Source organism: Acipenser ruthenus, chromosome 6 (assembly GCF_902713425.1).
Source record: "Acipenser ruthenus chromosome 6, fAciRut3.2 maternal haplotype, whole genome shotgun sequence".
Lineage (NCBI taxonomy): Eukaryota > Metazoa > Chordata > Actinopteri > Acipenseriformes > Acipenseridae > Acipenser > Acipenser ruthenus.
Genome location: NC_081194.1, coordinates 49,595,603 through 49,610,315, shown reverse-complemented (window position 1 = coordinate 49,610,315; position 14,713 = coordinate 49,595,603). Strand labels below are relative to the sequence as shown.

Below are 14,713 nucleotides of genomic sequence, written 5' to 3'. Positions count from 1 at the left end.
CAAGCACACATCAAAATCCACAAAGAAATGGTTAATTGACCACAAAATCAACATTTTGCAATGGCCATCTCAGTCTCCGGACTTGAACCCCATTAAAAACCTGTGGTTTCAATTGAAGAGGGCAGTCCATAAGCGCAGACCGAAGGATATCAAGGATCTGGAAAGATTCTGTATGGAGGAATGGTCTAAGATCCATCCCAATGTGTTCTCCAATCTCATTAAACATTATAGAAAAAGACTCAGTGCCGTTATCCTTTCAAGGGGAGGGTGCACAAAGTACTGAAAACAAGGGTGCCACTAATTGTGAGACTTCATTTTTCTTGGAAATAAATTTATAATTTGAGAAATGTGTAATTTTGGTTCATTCCATTGAATCATTAATAAAGTTAAATATATTCCACATGTTGAAAAATTACAATATAGCTCAGCACTGGTATTTATTTTATACAGTCTCCAATAATTTTGGAGGTGACTGTGTGTGTGTGTGTGTGTGTGTGTGTGTGTGTATCTATATATATATATATATATATATATATATATATATATAAAAATCAAACTTCCTTTCGGTTTGAAAAGGTGTAGCACTATACAAACTTGTAACTTAGATGACCATGACCACCTAATTACACTTCACAGGTTCAGAACCATGTTTAGAAATAAATAACTTGCAGTGCTCTCAGCCTGGAAAAGTGAAGGAAGGATCCCAAAAGTCCATTTGCATGTCCTTCTGAGAATCTCAGGTTAACTGGATGTTGCAATAGGTTTTCCTTTAACTATATTAAACTGGGGCCAAATCAAATAAATCTCTAGATGGAATAAAATAAAAAAATTAACCTTCTACAAACAATTGAGAAACTAACCTGGATATCACTCAAAACACAATTACAACAAATGTTTGTTTTGTATTAAAAACAAAATTACTTCTCACATGCAGGCAAAGAAAATCTCCATTGTTTTTTTTTTTTTTAAATCAGCCCTGAGCAGACCCTTGGATTATCTCTGTAATTCAGTTACTTGTACACAAAACTTACAGAAGAGCAAAACACCAATCGTGCACTTATGGGAAATACAAGTTTTTAGAACTTCATTAACATTCTATTGAAAAATCAAGTCTATCCTGTTTTATAGACTATCAATTTATTTGAAAAAATTTTAGTAAATATAAATTGTTCGGAACTCACCTGAAGAAACCCACAAAGATGGGAACTTAAAATAATAAACCTGAACGCTGTTTACAACCTTGTTATTTCATGACTATGAATTTCTGTCTTTTCTTTGCAGTGGCAAGTTTACCAGATATAATAATGTTCCTTTTGCACCACAAAAGGAATTCTATTTACGAACATAAGTACATATAAATGCTGTGCAGTAAGCACACGACACATTAATAGCAATGTCTACAGGTGCAGAATATACAGTATTCTAGTTCATACATTTTCATAATAAAAGTTATTCAAAATATATTTTTCATTCTTACCTTTGAAGTCAACTTCACCGTTCCCATCAGTGTCGAATATATCAATAACTCGTTGCACTAGAGGGTTCTGCTGTAATTCAGGCAAGGACATAAACTCTTCTACGCTCAAAGAGCCGGAGTTATCTAGGTCGAGTTTCTTAAATCTCTTTCCTAGCCTTTTAATCTCATCAGCATCAACTGTAATAGAGGGGGAAAAAAAAAGAAAAGTGTTGAAATGTAAAGGTTCAATAGCATGTCAATACAGCAGGCTCACAGACTGCAATTCGTATTCTATGAGCATTAGTTCCAAAAATACAGTACACCTGCAGACGGGCAGTTGCTGACCGTAGTTGGCAAAGAATTTTCCACACAGATGGAAGCTTACCCAGTTTCTTGCTTCTGCCAGCCATGATCTCAGATCTGCTGTGTTCTCTAGCACAATACTAATAGCAAGCCTTTAAATAACATACTGGATTAGTAACACTAAGCGCATTCAAATAGTCACATGACCCCCCTGCAACACTAAAACAGTCCTCGCTCTACCTGAAATGCTGATATGTCTATTAATCGTTACACAGACCAATTTAGAGATCTGAACAAGCACAGGGTGGCAGAATGCTGAATATTTAGCTCAAGAGATCTTTCTACTGTGCCCATAAAGGTGTATATAGGTGCTTTTGCTAGATGACTAATCCAAAAAAGGAACAAATGATTAGCAGCTAGAATGGGCAAATAACATTTTTGTTGCTGGGGAGCCTCAACACAGATTTCTATCAATGTATTTGACCAACTGAAATAATAATAATAAAAAAAGATATATATCATTACACTGCAAATCAGAAATTGATGCAACTGAAAAACACCTACATGATGGTGTTATCCACCAAATTGTATACACTATCTCGTAACAAATACCCAGTAATGTTGGAAAAATATATTCATTTGCAGTAATACAGGTCTTCTGTGTGCTATACTACTGTTGAATATTTTCAACCAAATCCAGCTTCAGGTTTAATACTTTACATTTACAGTGGATTTTCCCATTTCAAAACCTATAGTAGTTTTAATGAATAGGGTCATCCTCATTCTGGGAAATACAAAAACACAGACACACACACACACACGACTTTGCAAACAGGTGTGCATGTAGGTGTGCATGACAACTTACTACCCACCCAACAGTTTAGCCCTACAGTAACTACCATCTAAAAAGAGAAGATTTACTATTTAAACCATACAATCATCCATTGCTTAACCAGTCATAAAATCTTAGTAGAAATAGAGACACCTCTGATGGTGCATTTACACTGGCCATTTTTAGGACGGCTTTGGTTCATCTCATGTCTTTTTTCTGCAGTATAAACGCACACGGACGACTCTCAGCTGTCCTAAAAATGGCCAACTAAAGACGTGGCTCAGCGCCAGCTTAGGTCCGTCTGAAAGGCAGTGTAAACTCACCCGACTTCAGGACGGCTCACGCACAACGCGAGTGCCGCTGGGTTCCTCCCCCACGGAATCTAAACAGGAAGAAGCTGCAGTGCCGTTGCAGCGTCACAAAAAGGGAAGAACGACTTGGAGACACAAGTGTCTTGAATATTTGAATTTATTAACTGTTTATATTGGGGAGTATTTGTAAATATCCGTTTTATTATTAAGTTGTTGTCAAAAGTGTACATACCCTAAAATATCCATACATTGGGCTATGTAAACTTTTGGACGATAAATGTTTTGCTTTGTTAAACGCCGGTGGATTGTGTTTTTCCCAGTTATTTTATTGTAAACCACTTAGTTATTGGTTTAGTTTAAAATATGCTTTTTGTTATTTGTTTTTGTTATTTAAATAAATATTTTGATTGTACCAATGATTAGCTTAAACACATAATAGTTTTTTTTATTTTTATTACAAATGTTTTTATTTTGTTTGTTCCTGACAACTGCGGCGTGAACCGTCATAGCATTGTGGGGCAAAACTGAAATCCAGAGTACACTCTAAGCGGAAACACAAAACAAAAATAGAGGCAGATCTGTGCAACACCCTCTCTGCACTTTTTGATTATAGTTTATCTGTTACACAATTGTGTTTTACATGTTATGTTCGAAGTTTGAAATAAAGATTGTTTTAATAAATTTGCAGTCCCTGTCATTTAGGTTTTTTTTTTAATTTGCATTCTGACCTAAGCCGGCTCAGGGCACAACCACAGTGTAAATGCTACGTGAAAAATGATAAGAATCTCCGCAATCAGTTGGACCGGAGTTGGCTTAGGTCCGAGGTGGCAGTGTAAACGCAGCATGAGTCGATAAACAAACAAACAAACAAACATTCGGACAAGTGGCTTCACTGGCTTTTTGCCTATTAAATGACATCAGATATTTATTGTGACTTCAGTGAAGACAAAATGAATGACACAAGAGACATGTTCTGGCTTATGTCGCTGAACTCCCTAAATTTCACTGTTTTATTATTTTTTTATAATTTATCATCATTACCAGTATTATTCCCATTTAAGTCTGTTAGTAGAAACGTATTATTTCGTGGTGCATTTCGTGGTGAAATAATGCATTTCCTGTTGAGTGTGTCTGCATTTTAAAATTTATACGTCAAGTATTTTTTATATGATAAGGAGTGTGTTTTCCTTCTAAATCAAACTCAAATGGGCTACCAATGCATTATATTGCAACAGATTCTTTTTTCATTTAAAAAAAATAAAAAATCAATTTGCCATTGGCAGTATTAGTGAGATCATTTAACAGAGGTTTCACTGTAATCAGAGTACAGTCAATGCCTGCATTGCTCTGTCATGTACTGAAACATCTCAGCAAAAGCTTTTTTTCTTGTTTGTGTGTGTGTGTGTGTATATGTATATATATATAAAATGACAAAGAATGGTCATAAGAGTGCAAGTGGTTAGTGGTAGCCACAGAAATGTATACTTTTTCTTCTTTTGGTTATTGAAGAACGATTATTGAAGGAATCAGTGTCTCTAAAATGCAGTTTTCCCCATAAATAAAATAGAGAAAATTAAATTGAGAAGCAGTCACTCTATGTTATCTTTTTCAGATTAGCATTTGAATCCTGATTATGTATCAATCTATTATTATTTTAAACTTGTTCACTGTATTTCTGTTTGTAAACCGAGTTGTGGCTTACTTTTTATTAATATTACCAATTTTGCTGTAAAAGTTGTGTTTAATTATGTATTTAGTTTTTTTATTGTATTGTAAAGCACTTTGAAGACACTTTGTGTGAAAGGTGCTATATAAATAAATAAACTTTAAACTTTCACATCTACATCTAATTCCACAATGCAAATCACACAGACACTACACTCGCTGCATAGAAAAGCCTATGATTTAGTAACAAAGTAATCTGTGAAGAAAAAGGACAGCCATCATTATTAATTGCCAACAAAAGAAAGCAAAAAAAAATTCTATACTAGACAATTACTCATGCTACTGGTGTTTTGGTTTACTTCCCCGGGGGTTCCTCATTTCATTTGTAAACAAAGTAAATACTTAAATACATGTTAAATGCATGATAAAGTTCTGCCACTAGAGCTTCCACTGAGAGAATGCTAAACATCAACACCCAGGGGGGAACACAAAATAAACAACCAAAAAAGCAAGAACTTTCTTTACTGTGTCAAAAACTATTTTACAAGTAAAACGACAAAAGAAAACTCCTGGGTGCAGGAGAAAAAAAAAAATTTAACAATCAAAATCAGTCCAGGTACTAAACACGGCCTACAAGCTAGTCCTCTCCCTCAGGTAAGGCAACACTACCATGACAGCTCCACTGACCTCTCTCTACTGAGACAACCCCTGCTCTGTATATACTGTCAGGCTGACTCCTCCCTGGAACAGAGACATACATTTAAAATGTATCAATCACAAATATATTGTAATTCAAAATAACATTTAAAAGCCAATAACCTTTACATTCATTTTAACATTATACAATCCCTAATCACTTGTCTATCAGAGCTTACAGTAATGTACAAGGTTATATCAATGCCTTTCAATGCATCTCAGTACATTTACCTAATGCCCCACAAAACATGGCACCACCCTGGCACTGCTCTCACAAACACAATTCACCATTACACTGCGCTGAGGATATAGGTTATTTACTTCTCTAAAATAAATTAAATATTTCTCCTCCCTACCGTTGTTACAACTCTTCTCTAGAATAGATGATATCTAAAGGCAATTAATATACTAGTTTGCCCTTTTAGTTTACTTTATTTGCCATCACATACCTTTTTAAAAATGTGCACCTTTTAAAAGAGATCCCCACAGTCAGCGTTCCTGCTTAACTAATTATTTTCTCCTCCTCTGAGGCGGCTTAGCTTTTAGGACGGCTTTTATTTTTTTGTAGTGTAACCAGAGCCATCCTAATTCCAACCGTCTCAAAAGTGGCCTGCTCCAGAGGGTGGCTTTGCAACGGTTTTGCTCTACTGTGAACGCATCAGTCCAAGTTGGCACACGCAGAGGCATGTTGTGAGCAGCGCCCCGAAAGTCAGTGTAGCCAGCCATCTCCTTGGGAACATGACACAAACACACTCAGCTCAAGCCACGGACATGACAGGCCAGAGTGATCAGAGCCGGTGGGCAGAATATATTTATATATATTTTTTTTATTTGTCTGTCTTCTGGGCAGTTTCACACATGCACAGGATCCTGAACATTTCGGTAACTGCTAATAAGAGACTACTAGTACTAGGATGAAAAGTACACTTGCCTGACATAACATGAAAACTGAGAAGTACAGAAATAGTTTAATTCATACATGCTATGATACGTATTAGTTTCATACTGTATCACCTGCAGTGTTTACTTGAAATGTGTCCTGCATACATCAATAACAATACATGACAAACTTGTTAAAATAAAGATTTTAGAAATTACAAAATTAAAGAATTTCACCCTTCTACCAATCCCTGAACTGTGTTTCAGCGCCAATGTATACAGTATCACACCCAAAAACTATTTTCACTGTAGGACTACTAACACCGACACCAACATACCAATGTGTCTAACTTACTAAATACATGGACACAAGGGCAATTAGCTAAGAATGTGGGTTGCTAGGCAGAGGGGCTTTTTTTCTTATCTAAATAGGGTTGCTATGGGGGTTGCTAAGGAATGGGGACGCTGCTTATCAAGGAATGTATGGGAGGTTGCAAGTAGAGGGTGGGGGTTTAGGTTATATATATATATATATATATATATATATTATATTATATATTATATATATATATATATATAAAATGGTGTTATACTGTTATACTCAGCACAGTTGGAAAACGGGAAGAGTAGAACTGACATCGCCAACTGTCCAGAGCTAGCAGCTAGTGGGAAGTATTAATTAACCTATTATCCATTACTCTGTATTAGGGCTAGTTCATATACTGTAGTAGTAGTGAATCTTGCCTGGTGCTTCCACTCTCAAGTGGCTCAAGAAATAAAAGAAACAAATCTGTAGGCCATGTTTTCTTACAAATAGGCAACCACGAAGGGCCACTGAGAAGTGGAGAGTCTGGACTCAATTTCAAGTAGTCGGTACTATCCGCATGAAGACACGTCAGTCATTTTTCACCCCCAGCGTAGGGGGGTGAACAGCCAGGTTTTAGAAGCGACTCTGAGTGAACTGCACATAGAGAACCTATTGGTAAATAAGGACCATAACCCAATTACTAGGGATGCACTGAATCCAGGATTCGGTTTCGGATTTGGCCCGAATACCTACTTTTTGAGCAGGGTTCGAATTCAGCCGAATCCGAATCCTACATCCGCCCAGAAACACATCCACTTTAATACATCCCTCCAATGTGTGCATTTCTTCTTTAAATAAAAGACACAAATCCGGTATTTAACGTAACTGTTGTATTTAATAACAGGTATTCAAGAACAAGAACACGTTTAATGAACCCTGGTCGCAGCTCTCAACTCCCTAAATTACTGGTGGAGTACACACTAAATGAGTCACGCAGCTGCTGAATGTAAACATACCCCCCCCCCCCCCCCACCCCACCCCACCCCCGTATGCAACACAGCACAGTCACATCACACTTTTCATGGAGTAAAGTTATGCAGTAAACCTGTAATACTGTAATATATAGTAACGGCAAACTGTTGTAGACTTGTGTGCTTTGTTGCTTTGTCTGTGAAATGTGTTCTAGAGATCATATTGAGATAAAAAAAAAATAGCTCTAAGGTCAGTTGACAGGTTAAAACGCCATAAAAGAAAATAGTGCATTATGGCAAAGATGCAGCTCTCCTTTCTTGTAAAGGTAAAGTAAACAGTTCTGTATTTTGACATTTCTGTTATGGAGGGGAGGGGTTTCAAACTAAAATCTTATTCAGGGATATATTTCCATTTGGTAATAAAAATACTATTAACTAAAAGGCTCAAAATTATAGATTGTGCGTAGCTTGTTAGTAGCTGCCAGTCTGTTTTTCTTTCAACAGTTTTTGACAATTTTTGTAGGATTTGGTATTCAGCCAAATCTTTTGAGATGGATTCGGTATTTCGGTTGTGGCAATGTGCCCCTCCCCTGTGTGCATTTCTGTGTTATATGTTGCGTGTGGTGTGTTAATGTTGGTGTATAGATATTGGTGCACAGGATATAAATGGGTCTGTGTAACACAAGTGATTTAAAATATATAGTTGTATTTAGGCACGGGGTTGCACAAATTAGTTCACGTGCTGGGATTCAAGTGAATAATTAATTAGTAATTGAATCCCGGCACAACAGTATATATAGATGCAAGTTTTACTCACTCGGGGTTGTGTGTTCTTGGCGAAAGAACGGGAGAGAGGAGGTAAAAGCAATAATAATAATACAAATAAATAACTGCTACGAGTGCTGGAAGCACCAGCACCGTACTTGTTTTGTGTTTAGTGTTCGTTTTGTTTGTCTATTTATTTTGGCCACAAGTGCCATGTTCTGTTTTGTTCAAGCTTTTATTTTCTGTGTGTTATTAAACTCAGAGCGCCGCAGCGTCTCAGTTTCACCTGCAAGTACTGCCTGTCTGTGTTTCTTTCTGGCCTGACGTCGCACCTACAGCCAGCCTGTTCACAGGCTGAATCCAAAAAACTTGGATTCGGTGCATCCCTACTAATTACTATACCAACCCCTGATTAAAAGGTATAGCTATGGAGTTTATTGGAAAGGCAGAGTCGTGTTTGGAGACTGCAACGAGAAAGGTACAAGACTGTTGGCACACGTGTCGGGGTCCTAAGTATGGGGACAGAGAATATATTTAGCCGTAGTTGTTCTTTGCCATTAAGGAAAATAGGGGAAATTAAAGCAAAGTATATTGAGTATAACATGGACCAAAAGACGACGTTCTTTTGGGCGTGGAGCATAGGAACAATCAGAGTGATTTGAGTTCAGCTTCAATTTGAGAAAAAAGGAAAAGTAGCTACCGCATGGCTGGGTTTACAGACAAGTGCAGATAAAGTTAACTTCATGTAATGCGCACAAGCGTGTAACAAACTCAAACACGCAATGCATGGAACTGTCAATATTGACCTCATTTGTCATTGTGTTATTAGACAAAACTGGAAATTATTATTCGTTATTGGTTTTAAACATCAGATATTTGTAGTGTAATTATTGACCCCATATGCAACGTGTGTAATCTGAATTGAAAAGAAAAAACATAAAACGCCAACAGCATATTTTAAAAGCACTCATTTTCATAAAATAACACAAATGTATGTAACAAAGGAGTTTCTTAATTTAAGGTACATGATGACTGTACCTACCATGTCACAAATACCAGGTTGTTTTTCATGACATGTGCACGGTTTTTGTCAAGATTCTTAAATATACTTAAAGTAAAATTAATGCACTTATGTTTTTTTCTGTGTAAACGTACCAAATATTTAAATCATTTACCTCAATAAAATAACTTTTCATACTAAAGATGAACAATTTTACATTGCCTATTGGTACCAACCACTGTAGACTGACCACTATACGCACACATACAGGCTCAGAGCCAGCTTAGAGGGCTGCTCAAGTGTAAACGGGTGGCTCAAATGATTAAGGTTTTAATCTAAATCGACCCTAGGCTACCTCAGGTCAGAGTTTAAAGAGTAAACGCACTAACAGATAACTAGAGGGGTCCTTACAAAGTCAGTATCTGAAAGCGTCTGGAAAAGTCACATGAACATATTATGGCAGCTATATTAGGTCACAGTCATGGTTTTATTTTTAGTACTGGATATTTTCCATAACACTGAGAATGTAAAGTCTGCATCTCAAATGGTTTAGGAGATATTAGCAGTTGAAATCGCAAATGGCAGTGTATTTAAAACAAAATACTGCACGACAGCAACTTCCCTTAAAAAAACCAAAAAGGACCACAGTTCCACTTTTTCTAGGAATTAAATTTGCAGGATTTTATATAAAACTAGTCGTTATCTGATCTGCCCCCAAATGTAATCAGCAAGCCGTTATATATCAAGGGTAAAAACATACTGTAGTAGCTTTGGAGATATTATTATCACAAGCAAAACATACAAGTTGACTGCCAGGATTTACCAAGACAACAAAATGCATATTCAAAGCGCTTAACCACATAAATTACCATTTACCTAGGCAGGCCTCAGCCCAGGCCTGCTAAACCATGAAAAGCACTTACTGTAGGCTTACGACTTACAGATTAGCACAAACCATCCACTTGTAAAATTTAAACTGCATCTTCCAACTTTTTTTTTTTTTTTTTTTTTTTTTTAAAAGCAAAACAAAAATATAGCACATTTCAATGACTGTATACCAAACAGCTCTTATCACTAAATGCCAGTTATACTTGTATCTAGCAGCCACAAGTGTCCAGTCCCTTTTGTAACCAGTTAAATCAGGATTTACTGTACATTGCTGTACAAGGCCAGCACAGTATGGGTTAGACTCTAAAAGATTTACTTCAAATCAATGGCCACTTTATTTAAGAAAAATCAGGTTATATTTGTTTCCTTCGTTTGTTTGTTACTTTAATGTAAAATACGCATTTGATGTTAGTGTTTGGTCAAAAACACACATTAAAAAAATATTTGGCAGTAATGGCGACAGTATAACATTTTACAGCATTTATTATTCATCATGCTTTTAGTTTTAAAAAGAGCCTTTTATTACTCATCCCTTCTCTTCCCCCCAGGGTTAACCTCATTATTTACGCAAGTAGAAAAGAGCCGAGGTAGGCAGAATGGTGCTTCTGCTAACAAGCATTAGCAAGATTGCACTTAAACATTCTACCAATATTTATTTCTTTAATCCAGTGGTGCACAACTTTTTTGCTGTCCGGGCCAGATTGAAAACTTAACTCACTTCTGAGGGCCACTAATATAGTAATAGTTAGTTGTTTTTTTTTGTTTTTTTTTTTTAAATGACTGTATTCAGAATCAGTCAAAAATAGTTTTGTTGTATAACACAGGAGACCAAAACACAAATGTGTGTTAATGGGTTAATTTATTTTAAGCTTTCTACAAAAACAAAATACAATTATTCATGGTCTTTTTATGTAACACAACATTGTGAAATGATTGTTTCATTTCAGGAGAACCTGTGGGTGTTTGACGGCATGTATAAATAGCTTGACTAAACAAAAAAAGGCATTACTTACCAGTTGGATGCTCTGTTAATGGGACATGTTGGGCTGCTTCTGGGATACCAATTTAGGAATGTCAGCCTTTATTTTTGATGTTGCCAGCCGCATATTTATTGAGACGAAGTACTGAAAAGGCATGCTCACAAAAGGAAAGTGCTTCCAAACATTTTCAGAAATTTCTTACAATCCAGGCAATTGTAGAAATTGAGATTTCCTTCATGGAATTTGCTGTAAAGCGAGTCAAAGCATTGCAGGTCGATAAGTTCATGTTGAATACTTGATTCCACAGCTTGTGAATCAGCTGAAAATAGGTCAGCAATCAACTTCAGTGTATCTTTATCCCTCCAAAAGTCTGAGAATCGCTGCTGAAATGAACACTGAAGCTTCTCCATGACTTCAGAATAGGGCACCGAGTCACAGTTAAGATCAGAAAACATCTGCTGTCAGGTGGGAAAGTGAAAGAGGTCACCTTGGTCCATTCGCATATGGAATAGCTTCAGTTTAGTTTCAAATGCTGTGATTTGGTTGGCGAGGCCAGAAACAAGTTGTTCATTTCCTTGAAGCAAGACATTCAGATCGTTCAGATGGGGCAGTAAGATCAGTAAGAAAAATGAGATCACAGAACCACTTCGCATCATCCAGTGGGGTTACAGGTCTTCCTTTCTCTATCAGAAAAGCTTTCATCTCCGCCAGCAGCACCACAAACCCTTTTAAATCTTTACCTCTGCTGAGCCACCGGCCTACGTTATGATAAAGCAGATCACCATAATCAGCATCAATTGCTTGAAATTGACAGTGGTTGAGTCTGCGAGATTTTATAAAGTTCACTGTGGAGACCACAAAATGCATCATGATTTTGCTGGTGAATAATACAGTGATACTGGAGGATCTGTTCCTCCCGATCAGCCAGATATTGCTTGACATGTGCGATCATTCCATTTCTCTCACCGGTCATCGAAGGTGCACCATCTGTTGCAATGCCTGCCAGTTTTGCCTATTCGAAACCTAAAACTCAACCTTATCTTGGAGACTGTTATGGTTAGCCCACAAAGTGATGCCAATCCTAAAAATTCTTCATAAACCTTCATAAATTCTTCGTCACACCACGCACAAATACTGCCATCTGAGCTGTGTCTGAACGATCAGTTGTCTCGTCCACTGCCAGGGAGAAGTATACAAATTGCCACATTTTTTAATTGACTCAAAAAATCTCCCAGTTCTGACACACGCCGCTGCACAGTCATACGATTCAAACTGACATGTTTAAAGTTCGGAGCTTGAGCAGGACAGAGTTTTTTGCATGCTATTAAAAGTCTTTCACAAAATCCCCATCAGTAAATGGTCGAGATGTCTTAGCAATTAATGAAGCTATTTCCTAGCATACCTCCATGGCACTTTGTTTCTTTCTGTGCCTTTCGGAAGACATCTTGCTGGGCAGACAGCTGTCGTCTAAGATCTGCAATTTTTTTGATGTCGCAGTTCTCCAGTGTACTCATTAAAACTTGAATGCTTTGTGTCGTAATGCCTCCAAGTTAAATTCCTTTGGCACTGCAACAGTCGCCTTACAAATTAAACAGATATTTAATCCTGTGTCTTCCACAAAGCAAGATTTTTCAGTCCAAGTTTTGCTGAATTTCTGATGTTCATTATCAATTGTTCACTTTATTACAGCCGTAACTCATACAAATGAAACAACATTCAAGTCAACTTAAACACTACAAGTCAGTATACCGCTGGCACCAATCTAGCATAGCAAATTCCCTGCCTTCCCTGGTTGCAAAGACGTACACCCTGAAGAACCAATGGACGCACTACGAATGTAAAAATCAAACTTCAGGCATGAATCAATCACGATGGGGAGTTTTCCGTTTAGCTCCTGCCTCCGTTGCTAAGGAAGTGGCAGGTGTGTATATTTGAACACAGAAAGTAGACATATTTATTGGTGTTATTACATGAATAAATGTGCTGTTCTGTAAATTTGGTAAATAAAATTGCTTTGTGGAAAATTATATTTAAAAAAAAAAAAAGTTTACCACATGACCTAGAGAACTAGAGAAATCCTCCCTCCTCTCTGGGAAAATCCTAGCAACAAGGAAGCACAGCTGACAAGTAATTTTAGGTAATCATGGACAGAGACAGATTTAGACACTACAGTTTGTCGTCTACACAAATGTGCAGGATCACCCAGCTACATTATGTATATCACACTCATAGTACCTAAATGAAGACTGTATAATGCGACACTCTGGTTTATTTATTTACTTACTGTATAAAATACACAAGGAAAGTACAAACTACAATTATCTTATGATAATTTGAAAATGTGTTTAATTTGCAATAGATATTCACAATCAGACTAATCTCTGAACCCAAAAGCCGTGTTTTTGGGTACTGTCAAGGTGCTTTAACAGGTCAGCCTAAATGTTTCTGCTTTATTCAAGCTGTAGAGAACGTTTGTAGTGCTACAAACAATTATTTTCCTACAGTACACAATGAAAACTGTTTGGAGAGAATAATGCTGTGTTATTGCACAGCACACTGTTTTAGTACTGAATCAGTTTACAAGTAACATATAAAATATTTCTGCAGAAACACACTTCAAGCAAGCTTTATTCTGGAGGGAAAATATTCCTAAAAGCTACTTTCAGCTTTATTATCATACATTTCTGTTCTTTATTTTATTTTACAGTATGTAGGGCTGCCAGTTATGCCGCACCTATTAATTAACTTGACTGCTGATTGTAGTTTCATACTGCACCCAAGATACTGTGGGGCAACTTTGGTTTATGCTGGTGTATGACGGTCTGCTAAAGATTCACAAATCTGCAATTAAACATACAATAGTGCTGAATTAAGAAATACTAAAAGAACAAAATACAATGACAGAAGTCTTTGTCTTTTTTAAAAAAATGTGATGTGGCTAACTAAGGAAGTTAAAGTACTGTAAACATTTGTCTGCACTTATGTAGCTTCAATTTGCTATAAAAGAAACATACCAACATTATTAATTTCCCTTCAGCTGCAAAGGCTAACAGTATTTTCATATCCAACTTCAATAAGAAAAACTTACTATGGCAAGTGTAAACCAATATTGGGATAAACTGGGCTCAGTGACTCAAGGAACTAAAGCAATACAGTATGTTTGTTTTAGTGAAGAAAGCCTACAGTTTACACTCGACACTGTAGACCTGCCAATGCCTGTCCCAGTGGAGACTTTGTGCGTGATGAGAATCCTGAGCATGGGTTGGCTTGCTCTGTGATCGGGAGAACAGCTGTCCGCAAGAGGGAGGAGACAGGAACTTCAAATATCCTGTGCTGGTTAAGCCAGAGCAAATTGCTTAACCTGGATAAGGCACTGGGGGTGTCCCCACAGCTGCTCCTCTCCCATCTTCCATAAACCGCAGGTGCACAGCTAGGAAAGGGATTTTAAGCAGTCTCATACAGTAATGAATACTGCATTACCATCAGCAATATCCATACTGACAAGCAAAAGCAATATGTCAAACATACAGCCATAGCAGTGCTACAATGGCAAAAAATTGTGTAATGTGGCTATATACTATAGTATATAAAAAGTAGCCTGGCATATGTATGAGCATGCTCCTCTACTTTATAGTAGAAAGAGATATGGAGAAATGTTGT

General features: G+C 37.0%; 1 protein-coding gene across 2 annotated transcripts in view; it reads right to left on the bottom strand.

Annotated features, from left to right (window-relative positions):
* LOC117411317 (calcineurin subunit B type 1) overlaps nucleotides 1-14,713 on the bottom strand; it is a 40,023-nt gene that overhangs the window by 9,486 nt on the left and 15,824 nt on the right. Inside the window, exons 1-2 of one of the 2 annotated variants that reach the window (XM_059025464.1) lie at nucleotides 1,842-2,156; nucleotides 1,478-1,654 (exon numbers count right to left, since the gene is read on the bottom strand). In XM_059025464.1, coding sequence (XP_058881447.1) covers nucleotides 1,478-1,654; nucleotides 1,842-1,866 — 202 coding nt within the window. In that variant the 5' untranslated portion in view covers nucleotides 1,867-2,156. Of the gene's footprint in view, nucleotides 1-1,477; nucleotides 1,655-1,841; nucleotides 2,157-14,713 lie in introns of those variants that run through there. The other variant, XM_034018646.3, reaches the window with a different exon arrangement.